The 26229-nt window shown below is 33.7% G+C and overlaps 1 protein-coding gene and 1 long non-coding RNA gene across 3 annotated transcripts in view; one reads left to right on the forward strand and one right to left on the reverse strand.

Moving 5' to 3' along the window:
* Positions 1 to 20195: 20195 nt before the first annotated feature.
* On the reverse strand, positions 20196 to 21065 carry LOC133823526 (uncharacterized). The gene is made up of 2 exons (XR_009888392.1): positions 20663 to 21065; positions 20196 to 20403 (listed from the first exon to the last, which is right to left on the reverse strand). It is a non-coding gene; the product is annotated as an uncharacterized LOC133823526 (long non-coding RNA).
* A 76-nt stretch (positions 21066 to 21141) lies between these two features.
* The window catches only part of LOC133823525 (D-lactate dehydrogenase [cytochrome], mitochondrial), a 58685-nt gene continuing 53597 nt past the window's right edge, over positions 21142 to 26229 (forward strand). The window contains exons 1-5 of one of the 2 annotated variants that reach the window (XM_062256339.1): positions 21142 to 21505; positions 21960 to 22062; positions 22245 to 22345; positions 22608 to 22656; positions 22908 to 23000. In XM_062256339.1, the coding sequence (XP_062112323.1) occupies positions 21225 to 21505; positions 21960 to 22062; positions 22245 to 22345; positions 22608 to 22656; positions 22908 to 23000 (627 nt within the window). In that variant the 5' untranslated portion in view covers positions 21142 to 21224. The remainder of the gene's footprint in view (positions 21506 to 21959; positions 22063 to 22244; positions 22346 to 22607; positions 22657 to 22907; positions 23001 to 26229) is intronic. The other variant, XM_062256338.1, reaches the window with a different exon arrangement.

Below are 26229 nucleotides of genomic sequence, written 5' to 3' on the forward strand. Positions count from 1 at the left end.
TAGATTCATTGGACCATTCGAGATTCTGGAAAGGGTTGGTCAAGTGGCTTACAGATTAGCCTTGCCACCAGCGTTGTCTGGAGTTCATGACGTATTCCATGTTTCCATGCTTCGAAAGTACGTCACAGATGGGACTCATGTGTTGAGGTATGAAGATTTGGAGTTACAGACAGATTTGGCTTATGAGGAGCAACCAATTCAGATCTTGGATCAGAAAGATAAAGTATTGCGGAATAAGACGATTCCTCTTGTTAAAGTGCTGTGGAGGAATAGTAAGGTCGAGGAGGCGACCTGGGAGCTTGAGACAGCGATGCAGGATCAGTATCCCGAGTTTTTCAGGTAAATTTCGAGGACGAAATTCTCATTAGGAGGGGATAGTTGTAACGACCCAAATTCGCTAATAAGGCTTAAGGGCCTTGATTAGTGTGCCTGGAGGGCATAGTGGGAATTATGTGTGACTTTAATGATTAAGATGCATGATTATGATTTAAAGCATGTTATGAGACTATTTGAATATTTGAGATGCATGACTATGTGTATTAGTATGCATGTAGGCCCTAATTAGGTTAGAATGGCATAATTGTAATTTTGGCCATTATGGGCATAACTGTATTGATATATGTGATAATTGTCGAGACCACATTATTATGTGGATATATCTGTGATCTGTGACTCGAGACAATCCTAGTGAGCAAAGTAGCGAAAAAGTCATGACGAGGATTTATACCAGACTCGGGGTGAGCCTAGGGGTATAAATGGGAATTTAGTGAGTATATTAGAGTAAATTTTAATATCGAGGAATATAATTGGAGATTAGTTAGGTATCGGGAATTAAGCGGGAAATATTAGAGACACTCGAGGAGTTAGCGGGAATTGGGTAAAATGACTAAAATGCCCCTAAGTGGATTAAAGGGTTTAGACTTAATAGGGAGGGCATAATAGTCATTTGGCTTACAGGAGTTAAGTGTTGCTAAAGCTTTATGTTAGTGGAGATTGTAGAAAGTAATAGAAGTCTGGAAAGAAAAGAAGAAAGAGAAGAGAAAAGGAAGGGAAAACAGAGTTGTATTCTCTTGGGTCGGTTTGTGGTTCTCTCACCACTTTTATGGGGTTTTCTTGGAGCAAAGCTCAGAGGAGAGCTGGGTTAGGCTGAGCATCAAGAATCCTAGGCTAGGCTTGGAGAATTGGCAGAGGTTTAGCAGGAACACCCTAACACTTGAGGTAAGGTTCTATAGTTTCTTTAGTTTCTGGTTTTGGTTTTTAAACTATGGTGCATAAGCTAAGTTTGATGGGAATTCAAGCCAATAGTTGAGGGAGAGTAAGCCAAAGAGGTGTAGAGGTTGTCTTGAAATCGAACCCCAGTAAAGGTATGAATTCTAAGCTTCTAACTCTGATGTTTTGACTGGTTTTACTGAGTTCCTGAGCTTAGGGTCAGCTATGGTGAATTTTGGGATTAGAGATGCATGTGATTGGGTTTTGAGTATTTGGGGTGCTTGGGATGAGTGGAGTATGTTCATAAGGTTGTTTTTGAGTTTGGTAAAGGTTTGGAGAAGTTTTGGTTGAGTTTGGTTCGAGGAAATCGCAGGAAGGGAAATTTGGAGTTTGTCTGTCTGTGACTAGCGCTACAGCGCTAGCCTTTGGCGCTGTAGCGCTAGGCCATGCATGCTGAGGGGATTTTGCTTTTGTTTGTAGCACTGTAGCGCCCTCCTAAGAGCGCTGCCCTGCTTTCAGAAAGGGATTTAGGGTTGTTTGCAAGGGTTTTTTACCAAGGGTTTGGGGTTTGATTCCACCACCTTGTTTGGTGGAACTAGGACTTCCCGGGGGCTCGGGATTGGCCCCGAGACTAGGTTTTGGACTTGAGGATCGATGATGACTTTGGCCTATGGTTGTGTTTAGGTGAGCGCTAGGGCTCGAGAGGGATCGTGCTCAAGGAGTCAAGTGATCAAAGCTAGCAAATCGAAAGGTAAGAAAACTGCACCCGGTTATATGTTTGTGATGGGACTAAGTGCTCCCGATATTTGTATTGTGTCAACGATGGTATTATGCCATGGGACATGTGATAGCGGCCTAAGAGTGCCGAACACAATATTTGCGCACAGGCGCGGCTTGGCCACTGGTAGCCGAGGACAGCTTAATATTCACTGAGCTCGGTTTAAGCAGGTCGGAGTCAGTGGGATAACGGAGGGAGTGGCCTGAGGGCGCTAGCCCTAGTTATCATTTGTGAAATGATATTTGTGATATGAGTTGATATGTTTAGTATGTGGAATACCTGATTATACTGAATGCTTATATGGTTGGGAATATGTGATGCAATATGAGATATTGATTTGTCTGTTGATTGCTTATGCTCTGCTGTTGTGTTTTCTTGCTGGGCCTTGGCTCACGGGTGCTACGTGGTGCAGGTAAAGGCAAAGGCAAGCTGGACCAATCCTGAGATGGAGAGCTGCGAGGTTGAATGTACATAGCCAGCTGTTCGATCGCCATGGTCGAGGAGTGGATCAGGACAGGGATTGCCTAACTGTCTGTGTTTGCCTTAATATGGTTTGTTATTGTATCTAAACCTTATGACTTTTGTAAACAGTCTTCAAACTTGATATTTTTGGGATCCCGTGTATACAGGAAACATTTCTTTATGAAGATGCGACTTTTGAGACCAAAACATTTTAACCCTAGTTCCTCTATAGTTTCAGTAACACGCTTTTAATTAAATGACTTGATTAGCAAGTCTAGCACTTTATAAACACACAGTGTAACAGTTTTGGCTATCCAGAACGTTACATGGTCAGTGTAAAGAGTCGAAGCTCTGAACGTCTGGGGAATTTGAATGAAGAGGGAACTGTAAAAGAAAAAGAAAGTCATAAGAGGAGAAGACTATTTATAATCCAGGTTTAACCCCCCATTTCCTCCCATGGGCATTAATGAAACAACCTTTCGGCTGCTACAAGCATGTCTCCCCAGACATGTCAGCGCATTACCCCGCACGTCCTCCCAATCACTTCACCTCAACCGTCGAACACGTCAGCCACTCTTCGGTAACTGCACAGACCAATGGTACAGTTATTAGGAGGAGCCATTATGACACTTTATGATATTAAGAAGAGGCGGGAGAAAGTGAAAAGTCATTTCTTGGAAACTTGAAGAAGTGCAAAGGTCTTCGACTCTTGTAAATGAAAATGCCACGTAGCAAAGAGAACATACCCCCGACCAGGCTGGACAGGGTGGTATCCAGAAGGAAAGTTTACATACTGCTCAGCATCATTGCAAACTTGGGGGGCAAATGTTATCCCAAAAATATACACATCTGACGAGGCACGAAGGATGAATACGTGGCATCATAATATGGGCATATGACGTTTTATTCTTCACACATGGCATACGCATCCAACTGTTAAATAAGCTAGAGAGAGCACACTTGCCCAAAGAATGACAATTGCTGCTCGGTATGCTCACCAGGAAAGTAGCTGCGTGATACGCTTACCAGAAACAAGGCTGTTCGGTATGCTCTCTAGGAAACCCGGTATACCTGGTCAGATTAGATCAGTTACATCCTCTTCACGCCTAACAGTGTGCTTGAAAACTCGGTCAACTCCCCTAACAAAGAGGACAACAACCACTTGCGGAAAGGAAATGATATTTTGCAGTAGTTACGGGGTAGGCGCAACTGCTGGGCGTCTGGAGCAGTATAAATGCAGGTCTTCCACCACCGTGGGGGGGTTCAGACTTTTAGCCTACCAACCAGCACTAGGAATATACTGATCAGTTCCTTAGGAACACTTAGCAGAGATTGTTGCCATCTTGTATTATTTTCACACTTGGAGTTGTACCTGTTTTCACTGGTCATCTTGTGTAAACCTTTAAGATCAATACAAATTGAAGAGGAAGTAGGTCATTACCGTCTTTTGGGGCCGAACCTCTATAATTTCTGGTGTCCTTTATCATTCATTGATCGTAGTTATTGGGTTCTTGGCTTATTTATGATTCATTGATTGTCTGAATGAAAGCTCTTTAATTAATTATTTTAACTCCGAGTTAGTTGGCCAAAAAAATCAGTCAACAGGGCCTGCTGGCTATTTGGACTTTAATAATAGACAAATTTTGTCCACCACAATAAGTAAAAGAAAACTTGAGCAACAATACATTTGCCAAATCTCATAGTCCAACACTAGGAACAATACAAAAGAATGTGTATAGACTCGAGCAAGAACACAATTCTGTCTCAAAAAATTACATACTCATATAGCAGATCCACATAAAGAGACATAAGGAAAACCACATATTGGTAGAAGGACATGTATTTTTCGAACTATATTAGTCTTTAATCAAATCATATAAAATACAAAGAGTTATTTGTTAGAATTACTTGCAACAATTTAGGGAAAAAATAACATTAATAACTCTTAATAATGAATCAATGAATGTTAAAAATTAGTTAACATATAGTATTACAAAGTAAAGGAAAAATGCATTTTTTTGAAAAATGAACTCAGTGATTACAGTGTATGGTGTCTGTCGGTTTTGAATGAACCAAAAGACAGCTGTATATAGCTGGAAAAGGCTATGAGGTCTATAACAAAAAAGTTGTTACCAGTTGTAACAAGACCAACAGATATCCAATGAATATAAGGGAAAAAAACAACTTATTATCTAACAGAAATAATAATAAAATAAAGGTTTTAATACGCCCCCTAAAGATGGAGTGTATAAATTATTTACACTCATTTTGGATACAAAGTCCTTGAATTGAGAAGGAAATAAAGCTTTAGTTAGAATATCAGCCATGTTGTTTTTAGTTGAGACATGGTTGAGCTTAATAATACCAGCGTGAATTTTTTCTCTAACAATGTGGCAATCAATTTCAACATGTTTGGTGCGCTCGTGAAACACAGGATTCTCTGAAATGTGGATAGCAGCTATGTTATCACAAAACAAGGTGGCAGGAGCTGCATGAGGAATGCCAAAGTCTCTGAGTAAGGAGAAAATCCAAATAATTTCACATGTAGCATTGGCCATAACATGGTATTCAGCTTCAGCGGAAGAACGAGAGACGGTGGTCTGCTTTTTTTATTTCCATGATATTAAGGACTGATCGAGAAAAATGCAGAAACCGGATATAGATCTCCTTGTGTCAATGCAACTACCCCAATCAGCATCAGCAAACACATTTAGGTGGAGAATAGCAGAGTTGAAGTTAGTTTCAGCATATGCAGTGATATTAGCATCTGCGTTGGAGGGATAAAATAGGCCTTGTCCAGGAGTGCCCTTTAAATATTGTAATATCCTAGTGGCAACTTGCATGTGAGGTGTGCGAAGAGTAGATAAGAACTGACTTAAGCAATTGACAACAAATGTGATGTCCAGTCTTGTGATAGTTAAATAAATCAATTTCCCAATCATGCTTCTATAGATGGTGGGATCAGGTAGAGGTTCCATGGGTGTGAAAGCAGGTTTTGCACCGAGATAACCTGCATCATGGAGAATTTGTAATATAAAGGGTCTTTGTGATATTGAAATACCATTAGAAGAACGACCTATTTCAAGGCCAAGGAAAAAAATGTAAATGACCTAAATCTTTGAGTTTTAAAAAGCTATTTAGTTGTAATTTGAATTTAGAGACAGCTTCATCATTGTTACTAGTAATAACAATATCACCAACATATATAAGTAATGCAAGGAAAACACCTGATTGTTTGCGAATGAACAAGGAGTGGTCGGATTGTGACTGCTGAAAACCAAGGGTAGTAAGTGTAGAGCTGAGTTTCTCATACCATTGGTGAGAAGATTGTTTTAGACCATATAAGCTCTTATTGAGTTTGTAGACCGGATTTGGTGGCAGCGCCCCCTAAATAGTATTTCCTTTAGGAATGGTCATGTAAACTTATTCATGCAAATCATCGTGAAAGAAAGGCATTGTCTATGTCCATTTGGTGTAGGGACCAATTCTGAGTGGCAGCAAGAGCTAGAAGCAGCTTCAAGGTGGTAAACTTGGCAACGGGAGCAAAGCTTTCAGAGTATAAAAGAGCCCTAGTCCACGATAATAAGCATAAAGAAAATAATCTAAAAGAACACAGGGTTTTAATGTGGTTCAGCCTATAAAAGAGCCCTACTCCACGAGTCTCTGGTATTTAGTGAGCTTGAAGCTCGTTTGAGCAAGCTTCATTGGTGGTTCTCAGGCAGCGTGTGTATTGCACTGAGTTACAGCGTTTCTCTCTCTAAAAATCCGAACCCTTTACAAGGAGATACCCCAACCTTATTTATAAAGGCTGGGGCCATTAATGTTAATCATCTATCCTTAATACAAGACCCCCCCCCTAATCCTGTGATATTAATGTTGAGTTAATACAAAAAGGGCTGCAATAAATAAAGACTACGACCTAGGCAGATTTCACAGGGTCCATTGCAGAAAGTCACGTACCAACTTTATGGGGAACATATCTCTGACTGTCAGGGTGCGGCGCACATTTGCTCATGTCAGGTGACATTGTGGGAAATATTGATTGTCGAGTGTACGAACTCGACACCACTAATCCGAGGCCCACAAAAAGTTGTCAGATGATCTTCTGGTGGCCCATGCCCACAACGATTGACACCTGGTAGCCACTCCGAGTCTGAGGACCAGAATCCTAAACCTGGGAGATGGGTGAGTGAGGAGAGCCTCTCAGGACGTGGTCTCATACGGAGACATCCTCGCCTCGAGAACAGATCTCGGGACGTGGCCTCGCTTGGAGACATCTATGACATGGAGATTGGCTCAGGGCATGCTCGGGACGTGCTCTCACCCAGAGACATCCTCACCTCGAGGACAGACCTCGAGGCATGACCTCGCTTGGAGACACCCACGTTTTGACCAGATCGGGTTGCCTGGAGAAGTTCACACTCCGAAAACCTCACGACTTGCCTGGAGAAGTATATGCATTGCCTTGTCACGTGTCTGATGGTGAAAACACGGACAACAACTATATTTTTTTTTTTAAAAAAACAAATAAAATCAATTAATATGAAGTATCAATAACGAAATTTGATATACTTTAGTATAAACAATGCATATACTGTGTTAACAATAATTAAAGAAAAATATGTAATTTTTATATAATATTAACCTTACAACTTTGATATACCATCCCACATAAAACATATACACTTTGAAAAATGATATAACAACAACTCATACAAAATAAAAAAAAATTAATGTAACTTTAAAATAAAAACTAATTAAACAAAATTAATATATATACCATAATATTAAATTATATAGAATAAAATAATATTAATTAATTTGATAGTATACATATTTAATAATATATAATATTAAGAAAATGATTGCACTGTTCTCCTACAAAATTAAAAATACACAAGACAAAAAATAACATGTATATTTTTTTTTTTTTTTTTAAAAAGGAAACATGTATATTCTAACACTACAGAATAGATGCAAAGCATTTAAGAAAGAAAATAGGAAATTCGTTTTCTGCTAATTGAATGCCGTTATAAGTGCATTTAACAAGTGTTTCTCTCTTCCAATCTTTTAAATCCTCCGACCATTCGGGAGATTGAAACAATAGTATAAAAATTAGCCAGTTTAATGAATACTTAACTAAAATTACCCTCTAAATATATTTAGTTTAATTCTACCCATTTTTATCACAAACTTCCAAAAATACCCTTGACCACATGATTCTCTTCTAAAAACAATATCACCTATTACCATTCCCTCTAACATTTTACACCACCATCCATCAATATATATTTATATGTTCGTTACCTTTACTGGCTTGTTAATGAAATTACAGATTTTTCACTCTCTAAACTATTATTTCGCTCTAAAAGTTCTGTGCTTTTTTTTTCTTCTTTTTCTAGATTTTTTCTCTTGTTTCTTCTTTCTCTTCTCTCTTGAATCTATAAGTATTGCTATATAAATTTGAGCTTCTGTAACTGACTGTTGATATATTGCGCAGTTAAAGTTTGATATTTGGGAATTTGGGTTCTCAGGATGGTGAAGCTAACAATGATTGCTCGGGTTACTGACGGTCTTCTACTAGCAGAGGACTCGATGATGGCCGTGATATTAGAGATGTTGAATTTTACAAACAGCAAGTCAAAGCTTTGTTTAAGAACCTCTCAAGAGGCGAAAATGAGCCGTCAAGGATATCACTTGAAACTGGGCCTTACATCTTCCAATTTCCTTGTGTGTTGTATCTCTTTTGTCCCCTCTATTTGCTTGTTCATTATTTCATTAATTATTTGTTACATTGAAGTTTTCGCAAATTTATTTATTATCATACAAAATTTTCAATTAAAACACTCAAATTGTGGTGACTCTTTTGCTTACTGCCGGACTAATTCAGAGACCTCTGCCTTTTCTGAGCCTACAGATGATCAAAGCTATTCAAGTGAGCCTTCTCCTTCATGTTGGCACGCCTTGAAGTCCTTAAAGTCTGGCGTCGGAGTTAATAACCATTCTGTTCTTACCAGACTAGGCATGAAGCAACACAAGTCTCTAGTTGGTGATCACAAACTCAATGATCAAGAAGTGTTGGATTCAGGTGTGTTTTGATAGCCTTTTCAAGTTATTTTTTATACTAACTAGTTTTGTCTTAAATACATAGGAATATACTGACTTGAGTGAATGGAATTTATGGCAGAACTTTAGTTGATGAAAGAAAGATTTGCAAAACTTTTGCTCGGTGAAGACGTGTCTGGGAGTGGGAAAGGAGTTTGTACTGCAGTTACTATCTCAAATTCCATAACCAATCTCTATGGTAAATTAAATATTCTATTGAGATTAAGCAAATATGACTATTTTCTCTTTCTTGTTTCAATCTCACATCTCTTTTTATATTCAGCTATTGTTTTTGGACAAAATTTGAGACTAGAGCCGCTAAATTCTGAGAATAGGGCTAAGTGGAAGAGAGAAATGGACGACCTTCTATCTGTATGTGATTGCATAGTAGAATTCATCCCCGCCACATCACAAAATTTGAGAGATGGAACAGCCTTAGAGGTATATACATACATGAATGATTCATGGGCTGAAATTAAATTCATTTGGTTCTGCTCTACTCTTGCTTGTTATGAACCTTTTTCATATATATTTGTTTCTCTTTTATTCTCTCAGATAATGACAAGTAGACCAAGAGCTGATATTTATATAAACCTGCCAGCTTTGAGAAAGCTTGACACAATGCTTATTGTAAGGATCTCTATGAAAGGGTCCAAGTCATATTTTGCACCATCTTTTACTGAAATACAGTAGCTCGGTTTCCTATCAGAGTCTAATATATACATGAATTCTTTGGTAGGAAATATTGGACAGTTTCCAAGACAGAGAATTCCGGTATGCAGAACAAAGAATTTCAATTCTTTCTTTATTTTTTTTCAAGTGAATCTGTTTTAGTCTAATGCTACATTTTGATGTTACAGAAAATAGTATATTTGACAAAAAGTGTTGAGTACATGCCATTCCTTCTTTTGCTTGTCTTTTTCTTGAATGGTGGAGTTTGGACTGTCTATGCTGTACTTGCAAAAGACACATTTGTTGGAGTAAGTTACACTCTAATATCATATATCTTCTCCTATAGAAACAAATTTTTTCCTCATTTTTTTTGGTTATTAAGTCAAAATATTGGTCAACTAATTGGATAAATGAAATGGATATATTATCTACTGTGTGCAGATACCAAATGGGACTGGATTATTCCTTGGAAGTCTTCAGCGGGTTCTCTATGCAATATAATGGAAGCCAAAGTTTAAATTTTAAGCCATTTGGTTTAAAATTATAAAGATTTTGAATTACGACCATACATTAAATTATATATATTAAAGGAGAGTATGTTTATGATTTAAGCCTAAATGATTAAAACTTAAAAATTGTGGATAAAATTTTGATGTCATTTACGATTAGTGGTTCATATTTTTAGCCATTTAAGACTTGCAGTTTAGAATTTAAGACAAGTGGTTTAAATTTCAAACCTAGAGGTTTAAAGATACTTTATTTATAATTTAAGCTTAAATTGATAAAAATTTATAAATCGGGGTTTAAATTTGATGTCATTTAAGCCTTGTGGTTCAAATATATAATAGTAGTATAAACTTTAAGTCATTTGGTTTAAAATTATAAAGATTTTGTATCAGATTAACACATTACATTATATAGATTAAAAGAGTGTATTTTATGATTTAAGCCTAAAGGATTAAAATTTAAACCTTGTAGTAAAAAATTTTATGTCATTTAAGTTTAGTGGTTCATATTTTAAGCCACTTAAGGCTTGCGGTTTAAATTTTAAGGCAAGTGGTATAAATTTTAAGCCTTGTGGTTTAAATTTAAAGCTTAGTTGTTTAAATTTCAAACCAATGAGTTTAAAGATACTTGATTTATAATTTAAGCTTAAATGGATAAAAATTTATAAATTATGGTTTAAATTTAACGTCATTTAAGCCTTGTGGTTCAAACTTATAAATATTGATTTAAATTTTAAGTCATTCGGTTTAAAATTATAAAGATTTTGTATTAGATTCACACATTACATTATATAGATTAAAAGCGAGTATGTTTATGATTTAAGCCTAAATGATTAAAACTTAAACCTTGTAGATTAAATTTTGATACCATTTAAGTTTAGTGGTTCATATTTTAAGCCATTTAAGGCTTGCAGTTTAAATTTTAAGGCAAGTTGTTTAAATTTTAAGCCTTGTGGTTTAAATTTAAAGCTTAGTGGTTTAAAGATACTTGATTTATAATTTAAGCTTAAATAGATAAAAATTTATAAATTGTGGTTTAAATTTGATGTCATTTAAGCCTTGTGGTTCAAATTTATAAATAGTGATTTCAATTTTAAGCCATTTGGTTTAAAATTATAAAGATTTTGTATTAGATTCACACATTACATTATATAGATTAAAAGAGAGTATGTTTATGATTTAAGCATAAATGATTAAAACTTAATCCTTGTGGATTAAATTTTGATGCCATTTAAGTTTAGTGGTACACATTTAAGGCTTTAAATTTAAAGGCAAGTTGTTTAAATTTTAAGCATTGTGGTTTAAATTTCAAGCTTGGTAGTTTAAATTTCAAACCTAGGGGTTTAAAGATACTTGATTTATAATTTAAGCTTAAATGGAAAAAAATATATAAATTGTTGATTAAATTTGATGCTATTTAAGCCCTGTGGTTCAAATTTATAAATAGTGATTTAAATTTTAAGTCATTTAGTTTAAAATTATAAATATTTTGTAATAGATTCACACATACCATCATATATATATATATTAAAAGAGAGTATGCCTATGATTTAAGTCTAAAGGATTAAAACTTAAACCTTGTGGATTAAATTTTGATGTCATTTAAGTTTAGTGGTTCATATTTTAAGCCATTTAAGGCTTGCGGTTTAATTTTTAAGGCAAGTGGTTTAAATTTTAAGCCTTGTGATTTAAATTTAAAGCTTAGTGGTTTAAATTTCAAACCTAGGGGTTTAAAGCTACTTGATTTATAATTTAAGCTTAAATGGATCAAAATTTATAAATTGTGGTTTAAATTTGATGCAATTTAAGCCTTGTGGTTCAAATTTATAAATTGTGATTTAAATTTTACACTATTTGGTTTTAAATTATAAAGATTTTGTATTAGATTCATACAAAACATTATATATATTAAAAGAGAGTATGCATATGATTTAAGCCTAAAGGATTAAAACTTAAACCTTGTGGATTAAATTTTAATGCTATTTAAGTTTAGTGGTTCATATTTTAAGCCATTTAAGGCTTGCGGTTTAAATTTTAAGGCTAGTGGTTTAAATTTTAAGCCTTGTGGTTTAAATTTTAATCCTACGGGTTTAAAGATACTTGATTTATAATTTACGCTTAAATGGATAAAAATTTGTAAATTGTGGTTTAAATTTGATGTCATTTAAGCCTTGTGGTATTTATAAATAGTGGTTTAATTTTTAGCCATTTGTTATAAAGATTTTGTATTAGATTCACACATCACATTATATAGATTAAAAAAGAGTAGGTCTATGATCTAAGCCTAAAGGATTAAAACTTAAATCTTGTGGATTAAATTTTGATGTCATTTAAGTTTAGTGGTTCATATTTTAAGCCATTTAAGGCTTGCGGTTTAAATTTTAAGGCAAGTGGTTTAAAGTTTATGTCTTGTGGTTTAAATTTAAAGCTTAGTGGTTTAAATTTCAAACCTAGGGGTTTAAAGAAACTTGATTTATAATTTAAGCTTAAATGGATAAAAATTTATAAATTGTGGTTTAAATTTGACGTCATTTGAGCCTTGTGGCTCAAATTTATAAATATTGATTTAAATTTTAAGTCATTTGGTTTAAAATTATAAAGATTTTGTATTAGATTCACACATTACATTATAAAGATTAAAAGCGAGTATGATTATGATTTAAGCCTAAATGATTAAAACTTAAACCTTGTGGATTAAATTTTGATACCATTTAAGTTTAGTGGTTCATATTTTAAGCCATTTAAGGTTTGCAGTTTAAATTTTAAGGCAAGTTGTTTAAATTTTAAGCCTTGTGATTTAAATTTAAAGCTTAGCGGTTTAAAGATACTTGATTTATAATTTAAGCTTAAATGGATAAAAATTTATAAATTGTGGTTTAAATTTGATGCCATTTAAACCTTGTGGTTCAAATTTATAAATAGTGATTTCAATTTTAAGCCATTTGGTTTAAAATTTTAAAGATTTTGTATTAGATTCACACATTACATTATATAGATTAAAAGAGAGTATGTTTATGATTTAAGCATAAATGATTAAAACTTAAACCTTGTGGATTAAATTTTGATGCCATTTAAGTTTAGTGGTACACATTTAAGCCATTTAAGGCTTGCAGTTTAAATTTTAAGGAGAGTTGTTTAAATTTTAAGCATTGTGGTTTAAATTTCAAGCTTGGTGGTTTAAATTTCAAACCTAGGGGTTTAAAGATACTTGATTTATAATTTAAGCTTAAATGGAAAAAAAATTTATAAATTGTGGATTAAATTTGATGCTATTTCAGCCCTGTGGTTCAAATTTATAAATAGTGATTTAAATTTTAAGTCATTTAGTTTAAAATTATAAATATTTTGTATTAGATTCACACATACCATTATATATATTAAAAGAGAGTATGCCTATGATTTAAGTCTAAAGGATTAAAACTTAAACCTTGTGGATTAAATTTTGATGTCATTTAAGTTTAGTGGTTCATATTTTAAGCCATTTAAGGCTTGCGGTTTAATTTTTAAGGCTAGTGGTTTAAATTTTAAGCCTTGTGGTTTAAATTTAAAGCTTAGTGGTTTAAATTTTAATCCTACGGGTTTAAAGATACTTGATTTATAATTTACGCTTAAATGGATAAAAATTTGTAAATTGTGGTTTAAATTTGATGTCATTTAAGCCTTGTGGTATTTATAAATAGTGGTTTAATTTTTAGCCATTTGTTATAAAGATTTTGTATTAGATTCACACATCACATTATATAGATTAAAAAAGAGTAGGTCTATGATCTAAGCCTAAAGGATTAAAACTTAAATCTTGTGGATTAAATTTTGATGTCATTTAAGTTTAGTGGTTCATATTTTAAGCCATTTAAGGCTTGCGGTTTAAATTTTAAGGCAAGTGGTTTAAAGTTTATGTCTTGTGGTTTAAATTTAAAGCTTAGTGGTTTAAATTTCAAACCTAGGGGTTTAAAGAAACTTGATTTATAATTTAAGCTTAAATGGATAAAAATTTATAAATTGTGGTTTAAATTTGACGTCATTTGAGCCTTGTGGCTCAAATTTATAAATATTGATTTAAATTTTAAGTCATTTGGTTTAAAATTATAAAGATTTTGTATTAGATTCACACATTACATTATAAAGATTAAAAGCGAGTATGATTATGATTTAAGCCTAAATGATTAAAACTTAAACCTTGTGGATTAAATTTTGATACCATTTAAGTTTAGTGGTTCATATTTTAAGCCATTTAAGGTTTGCAGTTTAAATTTTAAGGCAAGTTGTTTAAATTTTAAGCCTTGTGATTTAAATTTAAAGCTTAGCGGTTTAAAGATACTTGATTTATAATTTAAGCTTAAATGGATAAAAATTTATAAATTGTGGTTTAAATTTGATGCCATTTAAACCTTGTGGTTCAAATTTATAAATAGTGATTTCAATTTTAAGCCATTTGGTTTAAAATTTTAAAGATTTTGTATTAGATTCACACATTACATTATATAGATTAAAAGAGAGTATGTTTATGATTTAAGCATAAATGATTAAAACTTAAACCTTGTGGATTAAATTTTGATGCCATTTAAGTTTAGTGGTACACATTTAAGCCATTTAAGGCTGGCAGTTTAAATTTTAAGGAAAGTTGTTTAAATTTTAAGCATTGTGGTTTAAATTTCAAGCTTGGTGGTTTAAATTTCAAACCTAGGGGTTTAAAGATACTTGATTTATAATTTAAGCTTAAATGGAAAAAAATTTTATAAATTGTGGATTAAATTTGATGCTATTTCAGCCCTGTGGTTCAAATTTATAAATAGTGATTTAAATTTTAAGTCATTTAGTTTAAAATTATAAATATTTTGTATTAGATTCACACATACCATTATATATATTAAAAGAGAGTATGCATATGATTTAAGTCTAAAGGATTAAAACTTAAACCTTGTGGATTAAATTTTAATGCTATTTAAGTTTAGTGGTTCATATTTTAAGCCATTTAATGCTTGCGGTTTAAATTTTAAGGCTGGTGGTTTAAATTTAAAGCTTAGTGGTTTAAATTTTAATCCTAGGGGTTTAAAGATACTTGATTTATAATTTACGCTTAAATGGATAAAAATTTGTAAATTGTGATTTAAATTTGATGTCATTTAAGCCTTGTGGTATTTATAAATAGTGGATTAATTTTTAGCCATTTGGTATAAAATTATAAAGATTTTGTATTAGATTCACACATAACATTATATAGATTAAAAGAGAGTATGGTTTTGATCTAAGCCTAAAGGATTAAAACTTAAATCTTGTGGATTAAATTTTGATGTCATTTAAGTTTAGTGGTTCATATTTTAAGCCATTTAAGGCTTGTGGTTTAAATTTTAAGGCAAGTGGTTTAAAGTTTATGCCTTGTGGTTTAAATTTAATGCTTAGTGTTTTAAATTTCAAACCTAGGAGTTTAAAGATACTTGATTTATAATTTAAGTTAAATGGATAAAAATTTATAAATTGTGGTTTAAATTTGATGCCATTTAAGCCTTGTAGTTCAAAATTATAAATAGTGATTTAAATTGTAAGTTATTTGGTTTAAAATTATAAATATTTTGTTTAGATTCACATATAACATTATATAGATTAAAAGAGAGTATGTTTTTTATTTAAGCCTAAAGGATTGAAACTTAAACCTTGTGGATTAAATTTTGATGCCATTTAAGTTTAGTGGTTCATATTTTAGGCCATTTAAGGCTTGCGGTTTAAATTTTAAGGCAAGTGGTTTAAATTTCAGATCTATGGGCTTAAAGATACTTGGTTTATAATTTAAGCTTAAATGGATAAAAATTTATAATTTGTGGTTTGAATTTGATGTCAATTAAGCCTTGTGGTTCAAATTTATAAATAATGGTTTAAATTTTAAGTCAACTAGTTTAAAATTATAAATATTTTTTATTAGATTCACACATTACATTATATAGAATAAAAGAGAGTATGTTTATAATTTAAGCCTAAAGGATTAAATCTTAAACCTTGTGGAATAAATTTTGATGCCATTTAAGTTTAGTGGTTTATATTTTAAGCCATTTAAGGCTTGCGGTTTAAATTTTAAGTCAAATGGTGTAAATTTTAAGCCTTGTGGTTTAAATTTAAAGCTTAGTGGTTTAAATTTCAAACCTAGGGGTTTAAAGATACTTGATTTATAATTTAAGCTTAAATGGATAAAAATTTATAAATTGTGGTTTAAATTTGATGTCATTTAAGCCTTGTGCTTCAAAATTTGATGCATTTTGGTTTATAATTATAAAGATTTTGGATTAGACTCACACATTACATTATATAGATTAAAGAGAGTATGTTTATGATTTAAGCCTAAAGGATTAAAACTTAGAGTTTGTGGTTTAAATTTTGATGTCATTTATGTTTAGTGGTTCATAATTTAAGTCATTTAAGGCTTGCGGTTTAAATTTTAAGGCAAGTGATTTAAATTTTAAGTCTTGTTGTTTAAATTTAAAGCTTAGTGGTTTAAATTTAAAACATTGTGGTTTAAATGGTCTTGATTTATATTTAAAGCTTAATGGATAAAAAATTATAAATTGTGGTTTAAATTTGATGCCATTTAGCCTTGTGGTTCAAAATTTGATGCCATTTGGTTTAAAATTATAAAGATTTTTTATTAGACTCACACATTACATTATATAGATTTAATAGAGTATCTTTATGATTTATGCGTAAATGATTAAAACTTAAACCTTGTGGATTAAATTTTGATGTCATTTAAGTTTAGTGGTTCATAGTTTAAGTCATTTAAGACTTGCGATTTAAATTTTAAGGCAAATAGTTTAAATTTTAAGCCTTGTGGTTTAAATTCAAAGCTTATTCGTTTAAATTTAAAACATTGTGGTTTAAATGGGTTTGATTTATATTTAAAGCTTAATGGATAAAAATTTATAAATTGTGGTTTAAATTTGATGCCATTTAGCCTTGTGATTTAAAATTTGATGCCATTTAACCTTGTCGTTCAAAATTTGATGCCATTTGGTTTAAATTTATAAAGATTTTGGATTAGACTCACTCATTACATTATATAGATTAAAGAGAGTATATTTATGAATTAAGCCTAAAGGATTAAAACTTAAATCTTGTGGATTAAATTTTGATGTCATTTAAGTTTAATGGTTCATAATTTAAGTCATTTAAGGCTTGCATTTTAAATTTTAAGGCAAGTGGTTTACATTTTAAGCCTTGTGGTTTAAATTTAAAACATTGTGGTTTAAAGAGACTTGGATTTTAAATAAAACTTAATAGGTAAAATATTATAAATTGTGATTTAAATTTGATCCCATTTTTCCTTGTGGTTCAAAATTTGATGTCATTTAGCATTGTGGTTCAAAATTTGATGCATTTTGGTTTAAAATTATAAAGATTTTGGATATAACTCACACATTACATTATATAGATTAAAGGGAGTATGTTTATGATTTAAACTTAAATGATTAAAACTTAGACCTTGTGTTTTAAATTTTGATGCCATTGGTTAATCTGTTTATATGAAATAATTTGTCATTGGTTATCAGGCATGACCATAAGTTTGCCAGGATGCTTTTGCATTCTTGAAATTGATTGTGTAGGGTCCGGATGAATCCGGAATCCTAATTCCCTGCATGCTCTTGTTTTATAGTTGAACTTACTAAGTGTTTTCGCTTACCTAGTTTTTTCCTGTTGTAGGTAAGAACAAGGGCAAGGTAGACCAGTGAGCGCTGGAGTCTACCTTGCGTATGTACATGTGGACTGACATTTTGGGAAGCCGTTTATTTTTGGAAATGTTGTGTTATTTTCATAAACTAGGCTCACTCTACTCTTTATAAAATATGTTTGTATTAAATGTTAAGTATGTCCATACGACTTTTAATTTTTTTTTTTATATGCGGGTTTTTGAGACATTTGGTTAAATGAAAACATTTATATTTCCGTATTATCGAGTCTTAAAAGTATGGGTCATTACATATATCATGTGTATGCCTCACATAATCAAACCAAAATAAATAATTCCATATTTAAAATCAAATTACTATATTTAAATTATAACCTTGAAATCATCATAAGAAAACATGCCAAATATGTGATATGTATAAACATCACACATAAACGATCTTTGAAATGGAGGGAACTATTAAATACATCATGTCATATTTGTTTGTCATAGAATTAATTCTATACACTTGGCTGCTGCAAGATTTAGTATAGAACTACTAATTGCCTTATCATCACTGTTTTCTTTTTCGGCTAAAATCTTTTGTAACAAATTTTATTTTTGTTTGTAGCAGGGGAAGAATGGTCTTGTACAAGATGTTGTTTGTATAGGAAATGATGGCCATCAAAGAGAAGGTATTTTATTCACACCAATGCCTTTTCCAAAAAATAAAAAGAACAATTCTTTTAAAAAATTACAGCGTATTAAGCATCCTAAACGAGTTGATTCAAAAGATGTTTCTGAACAAGGATCTATTCGAGAAAAGAGAGTTCAGAAACCAAAGTCTTTGAAGAATGTTGTGAAAAACAATTCCAAAGGAGCTGATTCAAGAGGTAATGCTGAACCTAGCAGTTCAATCTTAATTAAGACAGAGAAACATGAAAGTGAGCTAGACTCAGCTCTTAAAAGCAAAGGTCAGATGCAAAATTCTTTGAAGAATCCAAAAGAAGATCACCTCAGAAGAACTGAGTCAAGAGATACTGCTAAAGGAAAATTTTCCTTTCCAGATAAGGCAGACAAAACTGGAAGTGATCCAGACAATGATCCCAAAAAGAGAGGCTAGAAGTTAAATTCTTTGATGGATGTAGAGGATGCCCCATTGGAAAGAGAAAATTCAATAAATACTTTAACGGAAGAGAAGACAGAAACTGATTCTTTAATGAAATCTACTAAGGTAGAAAAATTTGAAAGTGAGCCATATTCTGCTATCAAAAAGCGAGGACGGAAACCAAATTCATTAATGAAATCAAAGGAAGACTATAATAATTCTTGGATGTCTAGTGGAAAGAAACTTTTAAGGTCATCTTGTCTTAGAAACACTGATGATCAGAAGAGTATCGAAAGTTTACCTTCTAAAAATTCAGTTTCAAAGAAAAGAACTTCAACAACAACTGATAATGTGAAAGAGCTGGCACCTAAACTTGATGAGAACATAAGAGAAAATATAGGCTCCTATCAAAGGGGTCGTGGAAAGAGAAAAATGAGTACATTGAATCAGGAAGCTGATACTAAGTCCCTGTTAGATATTAAATCAGAATTAGATGGTTCACAGGTCGAAGAGAAGCTTCCAGAATCTGTAAATCTCAAATTGAAAAAGGTTCCTGAGGATATTGGCTGTTAAAAAGAGAAAGATCAGGGGAACTCAACAAAGCTTGGGCTTGCTGCAAAGGAAAATAAAGAGAGTGTTGTTACTTCAGAACATGTGTTTGCAAACAAGGAAACTGAGGGTCCTCGCTAGCCCAAGGAAAACCTACAAAAGCAGTCTATTGTGAAGTCTGAGGCTGCTAATGTCAATGATAACCTGTCAGCTCTAAGGACTACTAAGAAAAGAAAAAAGGCTGGGAATTCTTCAAATAACAATAATAATGAAGAATCTGGTCTTAAGGTACCACCATATTTCTTTTACCATATTACTAGTACAAATAAATTTTTAATTCGATGGTCACTTTAACTTTTTCTTACTTGCTGATTCTACATGTCCAACAATCCAAAGGTAAGGACTATACAATTACAATTAAAAAGAAGAAACATATATCAATTTATAATTAAAATTGACAAATGTAAGGACCCAATGTTAACTCAGATTAAAAGGACATTAATATAAAAAAAAATCAGAAAGAGCTCAGCCTCAAATACTTAACAATCTTACTAATACTAGTAAACATCTCCATTGTTAAGCTAATCTGATGCACATATCTCAAAACTCCAATCAATCATATCTTACTTCAAAGTAGTTACTTTTACAACAATTTAACTAGGACCCTTTCTCCATTTTTTTTTCAATAATGAAAAAAATCAATTAGTTTAGACCACTAGATCAGTGAACTAGTTTACACCACAAGCTTAATGCTTAGTTTTTCTATAAGGAAAGTATAAATTAGCTAATTTCAAATATATAAAAGATATATAGTCAATATCATTGTTATGCATTTTCCTAGTATTCCATGAATGAATAATTAATAAACTAGTGATAGATCATTAACAAATGATACCAAGCATACTTAATACAAAATTAAACATATAGACAATATATAAATCAATATACAACCTCTCCTCTACGGGCCTTAGAGTATGTAGAAGGTATTATTCATTAAACTATAAGGGTCTCATTTGCATACCAGATTTTATAACCAATTTGGTTTGTCTATTGAGATTAAGAAGATTATATGTAGATCTAGGAGAGCCTAATTTCTCTCTTTCTCTCTAATATGGGTGATAACTAAACATTTTCTTATAACATATTATACATAACTTTGGTCTAAGGAATTAGCTTTCATTGATTTAGGAAAGTCATGGAGATATGAAAGTGGAAACAACAGATGTAAGTAAGGATAAAAGACATCAAAATTCTTTGGAGTTGATGTGGCAAACACCCTGTGACCAATAAATAAATCAATTTTGAAGAAAAAAATTACCCTGTGACCAATATACTTAGCTCTGCGAAGGCACTCCCGGTAGAGCTACAAGCAATAAAGATGGAATTCATTCTTATGCATTTTCAAGCAAAACTATTTCAATTTAAATGACTATCAAAAGAACTCTACAACTAATCTGAAAATTGTACAACCATTTAAAGTTTTGTAAAAAAAAAAAAGTACTTTCATCAAAATAAAACAAACAATGAGAACACTATATAAGAAAATAAACAATTCGATGTTTAACGAGGACTTTCATCAAACAAATGGAGTGCAAAAATATTAAACAAATTCTTTTACATACCTTACTATAAGAAAGCAAGCTTCTAAAATAGCTATATTGGAAATCAGAGGTAAGCTCCATCCTTAGGGAAGAAAAAGAATTCGGAGGTCTGCTTCAATAGGAGGTCAGTTCCATCGATTGAGCTGCCGTCACAATCGCGGTTGTCGAATAATAGCCGGCGCCGGAGAGACGGGAAGCAGGAAGGTGGTGATGGGGAAGCTCGCTGCAGATAGGGGAAGCTCGAAGGTGTTGATGGGGAAGCTCGCCATAGACAGGGGAAGCTCAAAGGTCGAAATAGAGAGAAGGTGAGGGGAATCGTGAGAAGAATGGGAAAATACTCGGAATAAACCCTAAAAGGGTATTGTGGGAATACTTATTCAAAAAGTGGGTACAAATATAAAAAAATTAAAACGTGCGTAAAAAGAGATATCATTCTCTAAAAATTGGATACCCAATCTAATTTCTACAAGAAAATATCACGTGGGCAGTTAAGTACTGATTTTTCTTTTTTATTTATTTTCATCATCGTTATCATTGGTTTTGCTATCGAAAAAAAAGGAGCTTCTTCTCTTCGTGGTCATCAATGGCGTCGTCATCATCCTCCTGGTTTTCTTCACTGCGTTCTAACTCCAAATGCTTATACAACTCTCTCAAACTCAATTTCGGAAGCTCTGCCTCCCACAGCTTTAGCAGGAGCTCACTGAACGCACCACCACCCACCATCAATGGTTTCCATTTTCGGTACAGGAATACTAGTTCATTCTCGTCGTGGTGGTCGAGCTCTCTGCTTCCCTTGGCGCTTGCATTCTCAGCTGGCTCACTTTCCCTCGCATCTAATTCGAATCCCTCACTTTGTGACGCTCGGTGAGTGTCTCGTGATTTCTTATTTTGATTTGTTTAAATGATTACTAATTTATATATTTGTAGTGTTACGGATAATTTTTTATACTTTGAATTCATTTTATAAGTGGATTTCTTACTTTTAGTTGATCAACTTAGTTACTTTATTATTCTTTTATCGACTTTGGTTATTTTAATTTACTTTTTTGAAATTAGGCTACCCGCCTAACCCTACAATTTTTTTAATCTACTTTGGTTATAATATAAAGAAAAAACAAAGATATTTGTGTTTCAAATTGCCTTCGTATAGTTACTGGTATGTGATTTTGATCCTGTTAGCTCAACTGGGTTGCAGTGTATTTATCATATAGACATACCGAAAAATCAAGGATGCTAATATATATCGATATAATGAGATTAAAGGTATATATGAGATATTGGTTTGATCATGAGTTGTAGTTTACTTTTTGAATCTCAGAGGTGTCACTTTTGGGGGCAAAGGTAGCACCGACTATGTGGTGAAGGGCTCGCACAAGGAAGTTCCAGAAGAGCTCATTGATGAATTGAAGGCTATATGCCAAGTATCATCATTACTCTTTTTAAATTTATAATAGCTGATTGATTGTTTGAAGAAAGAACAAATAAGCTAGAGTATACTGTTTCTATGTATCTTTGGTGTGTGTTTATGTCTTAACTTGAAAACTCATGGTGTCCCAGATATCATTTCACGCTTTGCAGATGTATAATATAATCTATTTTGTAGGATAACATGACATTGGACTATGATGAGAGGTATACCCATGGAAAACCACAACATAGCTTCCACAAAGCTGTTAACATCCCTGATGTTGTTGTTTTTCCTAGGTGAGGATACTGTTTCATCCGTAGTTTAATGCACCTAGCTTCTTAAAGCTAACTGAATGGTTTCTTTGTTTCAAATAATATCTTTGTACTGCTAATTGAGTTTCACATTAAATTTGTGATCTATCACATGCATCCATTTAGCCTTTCTTCGTGCTCATCCAGCCAAGTAGAAATTTATTATATGCACTGGCTGTTTCTTTGCTGTGGTCATGTTTTTCTATACTCCACTTATTTTGTCTACAAAATTTTCTGTAATTTGCAGTTCTGAAGAGGAAGTGTCCAAGATAGTCAGGTTATGTGATAAGCATAAGGTTTGATCTTCTCCACTTTCTATTAGTTTGCTGTGATTTCCCTCTTTTAAGTTTTCTTTTGTTCCATGTAAAAAAAATTCTTTCAAATGTCTGGTTCTTACTTCTTGTTTGATAAGATAGTGCTTTGTATACAGTTTTGTGTTATGTATCCCATGCTTTTGTAGCTATGAATTTTATTTGCTTTCTATACTTTGTTGGAGTTTGATAATAATTTCATTAGATACAACTAATTTGTGTTAATCCATGAGCAGGTTCCTATTGTACCATATGGTGGAGCCACATCAGTTGAAGGACACACCTTGTCACCATATGGAGGTGTTTGCATTGACATGTCACTAATGAAAGTATGTGCTAAGTACTTTTTAGCATTGAACTTTAGATACACTAGTCTTTTTCCAAAACTAAAACGCTAGTGTCATTTAAATCTTGAACATACAACACTTCCTTTTGTTGCTTTTGTAACTATACAAGTAAAATCTTTGGCCTTACAATAGTTGTTGAACATCACATTAGCCTAACTTAGAGAAATGTCTCTTTTGAACCCACTTAGTGGCAACTTGCTAGTTACTGCCTTCCAACCTCAGCTCATTAAAAGTCAAATGTACTTGGATGGACGGGACGACAGTTAATCATAGGAAATTTCCTGCCTTCCAACCTTAGTTGATTAAAAGTCAAATGTACTTGGATGGACAAGACGACAGTTAATCTATTAGACCTCCGATAAGTATACATATGTTAGGAGACCTAAATGATGAGGTAGCTAGTATAGGGGGTTTGATTAGTTAGAATAGTTACTGGGTTGTTAGTGAATATAAGGAAAACTTGTAGTTTCAATTGGGGGTATCGGGTGATCAATTGTAAGGGGAGGTGTAGACTACCTACAACTAGTCTAATGAATTCAGATGTAATTCTTGACTGTTCTCTTCTTGAGAGCAAGATATCAATAAAGGTGTGAAGGGTTTCAGTGACAAAAGTAGAGAATTCTATCAAATTGGTATCAGAGAGTAACGATCCCAAGCAAGATGGTGCAGACCAGGAGCATTTCTAGCATACCGGACATGGAGTCCGATCAGTTGGACTTGAGGAAGGTGGATTCTCTACAAGCGTCGCAAAATCTGATTTTGGTGCGGTTGGAGAAGCTGTCCCAGGCAATGGAGCAGAGCAAGAAGACTCAAGAAGCTTCGATAGAGCACAATCCAGCGATGCCGGCAATGCCAGCGACGGTCGAAGAAGGACAATTGGTGATGGTAGTTCCCTAGACAGTGCGACCAGGGGTGGCAGCAAGCGTGCGATGACTGGAGATGCCCCTCTTTAATGGATTAGAGGTGGAGCAGTGGCTATTCAAGGCTGAGAGGTATTTTCAAGTGAGTGGGGTAGTGGACTCTGAAAGAATCGATGCAACAGTGGTCTGTTCTGAAGGTATTGCCTTATCGTGGTTTCAATGGTATTCCAGTAGATTCACTATCTCAACGTGGGTGGATCTTCAAATGTGTTTGGGGGAACGTTTTCGTCCGTTAAAGGATTGGTGTTTGGTACAGAGGCTTTTGGCTTTCAAGCAAGTCCATTCTGTTACTAAATATAGGGACCAATTCGAGATTTTGGTGGTACCATTGGTGGTAATTTCAGAGGATGTACTAGAAGGAGCTCTCTTGAATGGGTTAAAGGAGGACATTTTAGGGGAGTTGAGTTTGTTTAATCCTTCGAGATTGGTGGCGGTCATGGAAATGACTTAGAAGATTGAAGAAAAGAATCAATTGTTATTCAAACAACATTGGTCTATGTTGCACAAGTCCACGCTCGGCGGGTCGACATCCAAGAATTCAATTTCGGGGTTCAAGAATGATGCTAAAACTGAAGTAAGAAGTGAGAACAAGGCTGTGTTGGGTGCACCTGCTCAAGGCCCAGGAGCTACAGAGATTCTTGTGGTCCATCATGGAAGAACGACTCTGAAATTCAAGAGATTGACTCCAGCGGAAGAACAAGAGAAGCGAGCTAATGGATTATGTTTTTGGTGTGATGAGCGCTTCGTTCTGGGACACAAGTGCAAGAACAAAGAACTCAATGTTATTGTGGTGTGTGATGAGCAAGTGGCGGAGGAGATTGAGTTGGACGATTGAGTTTTAGAAGCATCGATGTTAGCTTTAAGTTTGGATTGCATTAAGTTTCACTGAATTCTTTGGTGGGGTTAATAGGGCCTAAAATGATGAAGATTTGAGGGATGATTGACTCACAAGTGGTAGTAGTTTTGATCGATAGTTGGGCAACTCACAATTTCTTTGCTGAAAATTAGTTGAACAGCTGGGATTACAGGTTGCAAAGAGACATTGTTGTACTCTGTGAAGGTGGGCACAAAGATGACAGTGGTGTGCAATGCAGTGACCTTGTTCATCCAAGAGGTAGGGATTGAAGGGAAATTTATTACATTAGATTTGAGCAATGTAGATGTGATTTTAGGGATTGAATGGATGGAGACACTAGGGGATGTGCAATTTAATTGGAAAACTTTGAAGATCAAGTTCAAGGCTGGTAAGAAGCATGTGATTTTCAAGGGTGATCCAACTCTTCACTCTTCATTGGCCTCTCTGAAATCCATGGCCAAGACCTTTAAGAAGGAAGATCAAGGTTTTTTGTTGGAAACAGATGCTATTGGTTCTCTAGCGGGGTGTTCTTCTTTGGGGGTTTCGCTGGACTTAGGTGCCATTTCCGTGGATCATGAAGAATTAGAGGAATTGTTGGCTGAATTTGTTTCCATTTTTGACATGCCAAAAGGGTTGCCCCCTGTACGAGGCAAAGAACATGCCATAATTTTGAAGGAAGGAGTAGAACCAGTGACTATTTGACCATATCGGTACCCTCAATTTCAGAAAAATGAAATTGAAAAACTGGTGGCGGAAATGTTATAGGCGGGCATTATTCAGCCAAGTAGCAGTCCTTTCTTGAGTCCAGTATTGTTAGTCAAGAAGAAAGATGGCAGCTGGAGGTTTTGCATTGACTATAGGGCTCTTAATCGAGTTACTGTATTGGATAAGCTTCCGATTTCGATGATTGATGAGCTCTTAGTTGAGTTACATGGAGCATGTGTCTTCTCAAAACTGGACTTAAAATCAGGTTACCATCAGATTCGGGTCCATCCTTTAGATGTCCATAAAACAACTTTTTGAACTCATGAGGGATGTTATGAGTTTTTGGTGATGTCGTTTTGGTTAACCAATGCTCCAGCCACTTTTTAATCTCTAATGAACTCGGTGTTTAAGGAGTTGTTGCGGAAGTATGTGTTGGTGTATATTCGATCAATGGAAGACCATAAACTTCATTTAAAATTTGTAACATAGATTTTAAGACAACAGGGGTTGTATGCTGATAGGAAGAAATGTATTTTTGGGCAATCTTCGATGGGATATTTGGGGCACATCATTTCTAAGATAGGTGTTGCGGCAGTTCAGTCCAAGATCAAAGTGATGCAAGATTGGCCTACTCCTAAAACGATTAAAGAGTTAAGAGGGTTCCTTGGTTTGACTGGGTATTAACGCAAGTTTGTGGAGTCGTATGGCAGTGTTGCTTGGCCTTTAACAC

Source organism: Humulus lupulus, chromosome 3, assembly GCF_963169125.1.
Source record: "Humulus lupulus chromosome 3, drHumLupu1.1, whole genome shotgun sequence".
Classification (NCBI taxonomy): Eukaryota; Viridiplantae; Streptophyta; class Magnoliopsida; order Rosales; family Cannabaceae; genus Humulus; species Humulus lupulus.